Below are 10,946 nucleotides of genomic sequence, written 5' to 3' on the forward strand. Positions count from 1 at the left end.
GATCACCCATATAGATGAATAGACCAGTGTCCTAAAGTTGATGTTGAGCCGACTCTACCTTGAATCAGCACCTGCATGAATTATTGGGCTTTGTTCCTTGTCGTCAGTAGGATTCCGATCTCAGGATTAATAAATATCTGATCAACAGATTAGATAGAAGCCAATAACATAAAGTTACTTCATCTTAATTTTCTACATCTTTCTTTGATTTTTAAGGCTGTCTTATAGGCGAGTGGTTGGTTGTAATCTGAGGAAGGAATGTTGGATCGGATGGCGAATAACCTCCATAACATCTTCCTTTCAAAGTTATAATAATTTTATATTATTTACATATATTTGATTCAATTCGATCCGACCAACCCCTCTTTTCTATCCGACCACTCCGGCCCATATCTCTACTTGATCCGACTTGACCCAACCCGAGATAGGTGCAGGACAGATATGGATATGAAATTTTTATTTATAAGATGGGTATAAGTATGAGCCAACTCAACCCATGCTTGGCCCGTTGCCATCTCTAATAAAATGCACGCACATAGAGATCGTGCTATATCTTTCGAATGAAAAAAATGATTGATCCTCTTTCGCAACATCAACCATTAGATTGTAGAATAGCTGCTTTGAGATCTAGGCGGCCTATGGAGGAAAGAGATCGGAGTACCTTGAGATCCATGGAAAATACAATCTAATAGTTGTATGTTGCGAAATAAGATGAATCATTCTTTTGCACGAAAGATGCAACTAAATTTCTGCGTGTACCCTCAGATTGCTAATCTAAAGGATCTTGGTATTTTGGGAACCTCACTTGCTCTTTACAGGGTATTATATTGCTTGTCTTGTCTTGACTAGCCAATCAATGGCTAAAACACTCATGCATATTAAACTATTTTAAAATCCATTGCCACACAGTTATTTTTGCTTCTGTTGTTGTTTAGATGAGTTATATTGGTACGTGGCATCAATGTTCTAACTTCTAAGATTACCTTCCTGCACAATATTGTTAGGAGATTATATATAAAGGTAACCATATTTTTTTTCTTTTTCTGATATACAAGTAGACTACGAAACCATGGCTCTGGTACCTAAGGGGTTCCAATCCAAAAACAACTGAAAATTTTTTGAAAAGATAATTCTAGCCAAATGACCTGCCAACACGTCCATCAATTAAATATGCTAGGTACGATTTTGCCTACAAGGCCTAAGAGAATTGTGAAACAAGATGTAGCCAATTATATCAGAAATGTCAAATAAATAGATGTTTCAATATATATATCTTTCAGTATTTACACTTTAGTCAATAATTTTCATGATAATTGATATATTTTAGCCATCTTTTATATGTTATCTTTTATTAATCAAACTATTCCGATGAACAAGTTCTAAGAGTTAAAGGTATGTTTAGTTACTTAGAAAAAAGCTTTGCAAAATTGAAGTTTTTGGAAAAATATGAAGTTCTTCATTTGTCTGGATGCTGAAAAAATAAAATATTTATAAAGATAAATTTTTAAAATTTGATTATATTGTTTCCTTGAGAGCACATTTTCTTTTCCTTTGGATTAATTTGCTCCTTAAGATGCTTTTTCCCTTTCCTTTGTAATCAAATAGGAGAAATTATTGCTTAGAATAGTTCTACCAAGTGTACGTTGGACCATTCAATCACAAGCTAGCACACCATCCAAGAAAGTTAACTTTTATTTTTTTCATTTAAAATTTTCAATCAATCTTGGATAAAAATGCACCTTTTTTCAATAATAGATGATGTGCTAACTTGTTATTCGATGGTCCAAGGTATATGTGGTAGCACTGTTCTAACCAATAATTTCTCATCGAATAGGATTTATATCATACCTCTAAGGGGCTAGCTTGCTATTGAACAAATGACTCAAGTCTAGTAGCTAATATCTACTTTCTTGGAGGTTTCAGAGTATGTACCCATTAGTTCACTTGCAAGTTTGGCCTGGATTACTCAGTCACTGTCGGGCTTGCAAAGTCACTAGCTATCATGGATTAAGTGGCTGCTTCTTTGGAACTAGCTTTCAGCCTATAGCAAGCTTCAACCTTAGGTCATGAGATCTCGATGGTGCCAACCTCACAACAGACCAAGAGCATCATCCTCCAGGAGTTGCTATCTTCATCTCAAGCAACTAAGTTGGATCTTTTTGTTCAAGGGTGGTCACTCAAGATCACAGATTCTATACTCAGCTCCCTCTCTTGCTGATGAAATGGTAATGGGAATGATTTTTCCCTAAGATGCATTACTTTTTCAAGGCTTGCTAGCAGAGAAGGTCATTGATTCAGCATACACCACTATCGTTGAGGTGAGTATTATATCGTGAGAATTGTTGTTGAAACTCATTCATCTTTTGCTGACTCGGTCATATTTATTCTATAGACCTCTTATATGATCCATACTTTGGTGGCCATCATTTTGAGTATATAGAGAGAGTGGAGACATTAGAGTGTCAAACTTGTGATGTTGAGTATAGGCCCTGTGGTGTCGATCATGGGAGAGGTATAGCTAAACTAGAGTGTGCGCCACTACCCAAGATGATCAAGAGCTTGCCCAGGAGCAAACACATGTTGCTCGAGAGAAAAAGCATGACTTTAATAGCACCCTTGTTGAGACATGAAGAATATTGAAGAGACCAAGTGTGAAGCTGAGAAAACTACAACTAAGCTAAAAGAAGAGGTGACTCACCTCTAAGAAGCTCTCTAGATTGTGGAAGTCGCCTTTGCTACTAGAAGTGAATTAACTGAAGCTGAAAATCATGCAACATGAGCTAAGGAGGAGCTTTCTAGGGTGGTAAAAAGAGTTACTCGGATTGAGGAGAGAGCCAGATAGGTAGAGGACAAATTCACTATAGCCAAAAGAAATTGCTTGTGTGGAGGCAAGGGCTATTGAAGTTGTAAAGGATGTTGATCTGGCTAAGAACAAAGTTGCTAAGGTCGAAGAGAGGTGGTACGAGCTAAAGAAGAGGCTATTCAGGCCAAGAAAAGAGCTGCTCTTATTGAAAAGGAGGTGGCTTAAGCTAAAAGGGTAGGTAGTCAGGCTGTTTTGAAGTTTAGGGGCTCCATGGAGTTCCACAATGAGCTATTTGAAGCTCTTTGAGAAAGGCTTCTAGTATTGCAAGGATAAGTTCACTTTAGAGCTCCTAGAGGCTAATCTCAACTTAATCACCTTGTTGGCTCATCGTTGGATGGAGGTGAGGAAGATGAAGATGAGGAGGAAGCAGACGAAGGAGGGATATATAGTAGCTTGTTCGTCATGAGCGTAACCTTGTAGCCCATTTGTCAAGGGCATTTTGTAGCTCATTCATACGAACATTTTATAACTCATTGCTATCTTCTTCTTCTATGCAGTAAAGTATATCGATCTATTTCTTGTACCAAGTATACTATTTGAAGGAAATTGAGTTGTGTATTTAGCTAAAATTTAGCTAAGTCCTTTAAGTTGTTCAAAATTGTTAGCATTGCAGTAAGTAGGTCGGATGCGGGTAGGTGTTCAAACCAATACAGATTTACTCAGATCAACTGACATGCACTATTCTACGGTAGGTGTATAGAAGTATTGAGCTGAGCTTGAGTTGTGGCTTGCCCCCCAACTATAGTGTGAGCAGGATCGTGTTCCCCGAACTATTTTTCAATCATCATCTTATTTTGAGAATGTATGAATGATGTCAGGCTTGCTCATCATATGGTCTTAGAACAACTTTCGTATTCTTCACCCAATACAAACTCTAATTTGGATTGCATGTCATCTTTATAGGAGTGATTTTCCAAGACAATGACTATTTGGAAGTAGAACTGCAAATAATGTCTTCTAATTGGGGATTTAAACTGTCAAAGGCTTGAAGAGCTTTATACATGGCAAGCGATTAAGGAAGAATGATATGATCTTGACCGTCCAAAGACATTATATATAGAGGGAGAAGTTGCTACCAATAGATAAGCCATCTTCCATCTTCCTCTATTCCTCTTCTTTGGTTCTTCAGCAACTGCTACTGGTGGATAGCATTATCCCATAGATAAGTTTTGTAGGTGAGATCCTCCTTTCATCACCAACCACAGAGTAAATGCCAGGATCAGTGACATCTTCTTGCTTTGCTAAAATGAAACCTCCTAAAACTAGAATCTTTTATTTAACTCTAATATCAACAATTAGAGGTCCTTCGATACCATCTTGTTTCGTATGATATTTCAAAATATGCAACCGAAAGCTATGTTTAGATGTTGGTTAGAGGGTGGATAATATAAAATTATCTAGCCAGCAAACAAACACTATACAAAAAGGCATAAATAACCTTATGTGGTCAATAAGTGAAAAAGGTTGATAATCATTTTAAAGTTGTCTTAGGATGAATAATTTTAAATTTAATCACTCGTGCAAACCCTCCCCCTCCCCCATCCGAAAAAAAGGCAAAAAATCATATGGAGCGGCCACCATGGTGGATCACATGGGATGAGGCTCCTTTTATGCCATGTTTTCTCTTTCTTCCATCTTACAAATTGATACATAGTTTTTTGAATATGATGATTATCAGCATATAATACATGACCAAATGATACACACTTTATAGTTTACTAATATATATAAGCTTTTTTTATCACACGTAATAGTGACCCAATACATATTTACAGTTAAATAGATACATAATTTTTCAAATATAATATTCACTAGTATACAATATATAACCAGATGATATACTGCTAGCAAAATATTTATTCAATATGTCAATATCTATCTATAGATAAATCGATGCACAGTTTCTAGAATATAATGCTCATCAGTGCATAATACACGACAGCATGATGCACGCTTAATGGCTTACTGATATAGACTATAAGATTTTGTTGATATATACTTAGCAACAACTCAATACATATCTATAGATAAACTGATATATAGTTTTCTAAATATGGTGTTCATCAATATACAGTATATGACCAATTGATATATATGTAGCAAAATATTTATCCGATATTCCAATGCACAGATCAAGATAAATCAATACATAGTTTTTAGAATATGGTGATCATCAGTAATGGTACACGGCCAAATGATATACAATATATATTGACTAATTTATTATTAGAAAATGAATTGGTTCTTTCATGTTTGTAGCAGAAAAAAAGGACTTGGAGATAATGAAGACTTGAGGAAGAAGGATATGTACGATATCTTTTCATAGACATTCTTTTTTGATGCGTGAAGATTTTTTTTTTATTTTTTAACTTATAAGATCGACAGACTCTATTATTAAGAGGAGTTTTATCTCTATTTGATTTTTGAGTTTTCTCTTTAAGATGGAAGAAAGAGAAAACATTGTATAAAAGGAGTCCTGCCTCATATGTTCAACCATGGTGCCCACCCCAAACTTCTTTTTGGTGTAGTAGATGAATTTAGAGCTTGAATATGATGGGTATAAATACATCCAGCAAAATCAAAATATAATCCAAGTTTCAATGGATAATGACCAGTACATGTCCAACGGTAGGCAAAAGTATGATGAACCACATGCTATGCAACCCGGTCAGCAAGCTTGCTCCCCTATGTAAACATGTGAGATGCATGAAAGTGTAACAGCTGACACATATTCCAAACGCCGAGAAGTAATGAGTGAACATCTAAGGTTTGGGCCACTTATTGATCCAGCTAATCACCGTCTGAGTCAATTTCAAGCAACATGAAACTTAAGAGTAATTCTTTGTACACCGTGGTGGTGTAAAAAATCCAATATGAAATACATCGTCTCATCCGATTAGTCTACATAGTCACTATTTTTCAACACACATTTAATGCCTATAGATCACTTTTTTTATTTAAAAATTTTGTATGATAAAAATATCTCTATTTTTTGAAAAAAATTATGACATTCTGTGGCATAATATAGCTCAAGATATTGTAATATGATCTTGGAGATCGACTTTTTCGTTTAAAAATTTTGAATGACAAAATATTTTTATTTTTTTAAAAAAATTATAACATTCTATATATATTATGGATACAGAATGTTATAATATAAGCATAGAATGTCATAATTTTTTCAAAGAATAGAGATATTTTCGTCATATAAAATTTTTAAACGAAAGAATCGGCTTACAGACATTAAATACGTATTAAAAAGTAATGACTATGTGGATCAATCAAATAAGATAGTACACTTCAAATCGAATTTTTTACGTTGCATAAAAAAACTTGTATGAAAATGACCAAGTACATATACGAGCCCTTCTCAAGCAGCAGCAAGAACATTATTCGTGATAAAAATCCGCCTCCCACCAACCGCCCGCACATTGCAAGTATGATCTAATGACAAAAGCTGCTCCCGAACATGCGCTGCTTTCCAAAAACACCGATTGCTTACCCCTGTTTGTTCTACCCACGGACGGCCCTCTTTTTACTCTCTCTATTACCATCCCCTCATATTTTGGTACTTATTATCAGAACTCACCATTCACATCTCGTGAGGAGATGTGAACGGTGAGTGATGAGTACCATAACCGATTTAGATCGCAATGATGGAATCTAACATCCGGATGAAACAAAGCCTAATTAGCAGGCGACTAGTGCTTAACACGATAAAATTGCGATTGAGAAAGTTCGAAGTTTAATACATGTTTACATTGCGATCATACTACATGGTGACCAAAAACATTCCCATAGCAGCGACTAACTTCTGATTAAGGAATAAATACCAACGACTGAAGTAATCAAAGGATGGTGAACTATCTAGCATCCAAACCCAGCCTAAAAGGCCGCAGATTAGTTGATGGGCAAACAGATTGCTTCTGCATGAATTTCTCTTGGTACGGGTCCTGCGGATTCACCGAGTCATTACAGAGTTTCTTATTCAAACAAATCTTAGAATCCCTTCTATAATCCGGGAAAAAAAAAAAGCTCGATGAAGAACAAGAACAGGCGGGAGCAAACAAGGCGTCATTTTCTTTAGGCTCCGTTAATAAAACAATAGACAGATCACAAGTACTTCAACCACTGAACTCATGGGAAATTTCATTCTAAATTTCAGACAGCCAGCAGCTAACACAACTGAACCCGATTAGGCAAAAAAGTCCAGACATCAAAATCTGTATAAAACCGGCAGGTAACAAGTTCTTCAAAAGACAGAAGCACAGTTTAAGCACCTAACACTCGCTCAAGGAGCAACAACAACCCTTCCAGCAACCTGATCAAGATCACGCCGTCCCTGGGAGGTAATCATCCTTCCCCTATAACATGGAAAAAAAAGAAAAAGTTATCTTGAGCTATTTTGCCCAATCACAGAGACTAAAAACTTACTTGGTTGCTTTTCCCATCAAATATTATAAACTAAGTACATCCAGCGTAACTAGAATATTTCCCACCTATTCTGGCCATATACACGTCAATGCTGGAGTATCCATTGTGCAATATGTTTGAAGTTAAAATAAAGAAGAAATCAGAATGCATACAAATGGAAAAAAATATGGTTTCTGCTATATGCTCTGAGTACCAGAGCTAGTAGCCTACAAATCCCTGGAATAGAAGGAAAAAAATGAGTCCCAAGTTGAATATGATTTGGGAGAGTTGAATGCAGAATTTAGAGCGAAGCAGAGAGTTCACTGCATGTTAAGCCAAAATATATTCAAAAAAAAAAGAATGACAAAATAAATAAAAAATGATGTCAAACAACAGTTTGAAGATAATCTAGAAGCAGCAACCAATGGATAGGTACTACCACCAGTGACAAAAATAGCAGCAGAAAAAAATCATATTGTAGTATAACATAGTAAAATAATTTTTTCATCATTAAGACATGAAGAATTCATAAATGATCCACAAAATCATAAACCAACAAACATCTCGTAGACAATTCAGTTTTCCCAGATTTATCGATAAGCACTAAACCAGAAATAAGTGAATATAGTTGCAGCTTTTCAATAGTCAGAGAATACTGAAAACTGTCAGGCAACGGCAGAAACATTGATAGGTCTTAATAAAAGTACATACCATCTTATGAACAATGTAAAGGACTGCATATAATAGTTTGTACTTCATACCAATCATAATGCATGATTATATCACCAACTTCAATAATCATTGGGACTGATACCTTGGCCCATAATAATATGAAAAGGTGGAGGTTTGAAGAGACCAAAGTAATCTTCTAAATCATGAAATGACTGGGAATATATGATAATTTTGCCCTGAAGAAAACTCGTAGCAATAAAGAAACCAATCCTCACCCCTTAGGATCAAAATCAATAATGTCCATCTCCTGCAACTGTTGCAGAATGTGCCTCGCTATTGCCCCACTGCTTTTGCAGAAATGTGGTGGACGGCTTCCATTCCTCTTGCGCCCTCCATAAATCTTTTGGAAACCACCAACTCCAATACCCTGTCTCAGATATATCTTCCTTGCCATAGAAGCTGCAAGGAAATGCGGTACATTAACTAAGGGAAGTAATGATATTAAGCGATAAGCTCCAATTAGTTTCTAAAAATATCATTTTGATGTTGTGTCAAAGAGTGAGAACTGTGGAAAGTCGAATACCAGCTCTGATGTAGTACCAATCAGGGTCGTATGGAGCAAGCTCCTTAAATCTTCCAGTCTTCACAATATCTGTCCAGTGAGGAAGCTCCATCTATTATATAAGCAACAAATGTCCAAAGAGAGTTAAAAAAAACACAACAGCAAACAGTGGATAAAATAAATCTTTTGCTTCTACATGCATGGTTGAATGTTGGAAAGACAAATAATATGATAATTTAGCATGCTTGATTCCATCCAATGCTTGCGTTTATGGTCCACTTGATCAAACTGCCTAGAGACAATGACAAACAGTTACATATTCTCCACATCATTCTTAACAAAATAGTTGTATCCCTGAAAAAACAACAGAGAGAGAGAGAGAGAAACATTCAGTAGCATGGTCTTCTCAAACCTGGCTCCTCCAACTCCAACTAAATATGTCTATCAACTTCCACAAAACGGACAAATCCAGGTTTTGGCTTTCACTGATCTGTTGCAGCTACAGAGCATACAAATGGCACCTTAAACATTTTTTTTTCCTTGATAACTTCCTTGATAACATAAACAACCTTGATGCAATCAATCTAACACCATCAGAAAAACTTATGATGTTTCTATCTCCATCTGTTGGCCAAAACTCAAATCTTTTCCCCCAACAGTTCTTCCCTTCCAAGCTGCACTCCATAATCTAACACAAACCTCTCGTTGTACAATCATTTTTCAGTGAGGTCTCCCTCAAATCCTTTTCCAATAACATTTATTTGTTTATGCAGCTGCCCCTTTCTCTATATGTCACTCAAGGTAAAACTTAAAAGCTCTATCTGATCTGTCAGCCAAAATTTAATACTTTGTCTCAAACCAGCTTTCCTGCCCAGGCCACTAGTTATAATATGCACATAATTAAGTGACCAAAAGGTATCACCTTTTCCTTTGAATGCATGCTATCAAGTATTTTCCTATGTGCTTTAGCAACTCATTATGATATGCACATAAAATACAAGTGAATCATGCCACAAATTATAACATGTACAGTAAATTTAAATTTAAATTTATCATTCAAGTATCCTCAGAAGCTTAACTGCAGAGGCTTGTTTCATGCTTATGCAATTATGCATGTGTGTGTGTAAGAGAGAGAGAAAGAGAGAGAGTAGCATAAATTTAAGTCAGAGATAAATGTTCAGAAACTATATCAAGTTGCCAATGAGTGCCCATCATGAGTCAGTTGTTCACCCCTTTTTACGGAGAAATATTTCTACAAATTTGTGACGGATAAATTGCTAATATTTAGTATGTGGTTCCATGGAATCTATTCTATGTCGATGACATACCATTGATGAAAGCAAAGAATTATGGCTGCATATGCAATTCCATAAATGAAAATTTTGGATGGTCAGAGATAAAATCATAAGAACTGCCGCCAATCATCTAGAGAAATTAAAATCAATGGAAATTATAATAAGAATCTTCTTGGCAAAAGAAACTAACACAGATTACAAACGAACGGTTACGAACACGCAAAGAAATTTCAAAAGGCAAAAAAAAAAAAAAAAAAAAAAAAAAGGAAAGCCAATTCTATAAACCCACGCAAAAGTTTTGCAGTCACCGTCAACAAATTGAATGGAATCGGAGATCATAGCGAAGGTAATGACTTTTGAAGAAACAGATGGATCTGCCGAACAGTACGTGAGACGAGAAAAATCGAAAACCTTAGGTCCAAAATTGTAGAAGAAAAGAGTACCTTTCCGGAACGCTTGAGATGGGCGGCGTACGCCTTAACGAACTCGTGGGCCGAGACGTCCTTCACCGTCCTTGCAGCCGCTTCCATCGTCACCGCTGCGGGGAGCTGCTCTCGGCGGCGGTCAAGAGGCAAAGAAAGGGACGGGAACTGCGTGCGATCTCTAGGGTTTTAAGCCGCCAACGCAGGTCATAAAATATTAGGAACGCAATTTAGGGCGGGCTTGGGCCGGCTAGAGGCCCGTTGGGTCGGGCAGACTACTGGCTGGGCTTTGAGTTAGGCCCGAGTGTTTTCGGGTCAGATTTGGGCTTTAAACTTCGGGTCGGGATCGTGTAAAGATTTGGGAAAATCTAGGTCCCAACCAAGTCCAAAGCTGGCCCAGTATCGGATCCAATGGATTCGTTGGCTTGTTGAGCTGAGATGGTGAAACACTTGATTCCTTGTCCTTTTCTCAATGTCCCAATGAAAACTCTCGCCCCACTTCTCTCCATCTCCGCTACCTCTCTACAGTCTGCAAGCTTAGACTCGGTCCTAAATCTGAGTCCTCCCGACTCGTCTCCATAACTGACCAGACTCAAATCCGCTGCCCGCTCGCTGTGCTACATGGCCTCTTCCAATCGCAAGCTAACACTCCTCGATTTGTCCCTAGGTGCCACCGTCGGGGTAGAACCCATGGGCGGTGAAGATTCATCATGAGCCCC

The 10,946-nt window shown here is 37.0% G+C and overlaps 1 protein-coding gene across 1 annotated transcript; it reads right to left on the bottom strand.

Annotated features, from left to right (window-relative positions):
* Nucleotides 1-6,922: 6,922 nt before the first annotated feature.
* Nucleotides 6,923-10,428, bottom strand: LOC105034280 (small ribosomal subunit protein eS19). Its single transcript, XM_010909365.4, has 4 exons — nucleotides 10,249-10,428; nucleotides 8,532-8,622; nucleotides 8,224-8,407; nucleotides 6,923-7,227 (listed from the first exon to the last, which is right to left on the bottom strand). Exons 1-4 carry the CDS (start codon nucleotides 10,333-10,335, stop codon nucleotides 7,155-7,157), a joined length of 435 nt encoding a protein of 144 aa, XP_010907667.1. The 5' UTR covers nucleotides 10,336-10,428; the 3' UTR covers nucleotides 6,923-7,154.
* Nucleotides 10,429-10,946: the final 518 nt, after the last annotated feature.

The sequence above is a fragment of the Elaeis guineensis genome, chromosome 2 (genome assembly GCF_000442705.2).
Source record: "Elaeis guineensis isolate ETL-2024a chromosome 2, EG11, whole genome shotgun sequence".
NCBI classification, from domain to species: Eukaryota; Viridiplantae; Streptophyta; class Magnoliopsida; order Arecales; family Arecaceae; genus Elaeis; species Elaeis guineensis.

Coding starts and splice junctions, on each gene's coding strand:
- LOC105034280 (XM_010909365.4), bottom strand. CDS start 10,335: ATGGAAGCGGCTGCAAGGACGGTGAAGGACGTCTCGGCCCACGAGTTC. Junction 8,623..10,248: donor ATCTCAAGCGTTCCGGAAAG/GTACTCTTTTCT, acceptor CTTATATAATAG/ATGGAGCTTCCTCACTGGAC. Junction 8,408..8,531: donor TTGGTACTACATCAGAGCTG/GTATTCGACTTT, acceptor ATTTCCTTGCAG/CTTCTATGGCAAGGAAGATA.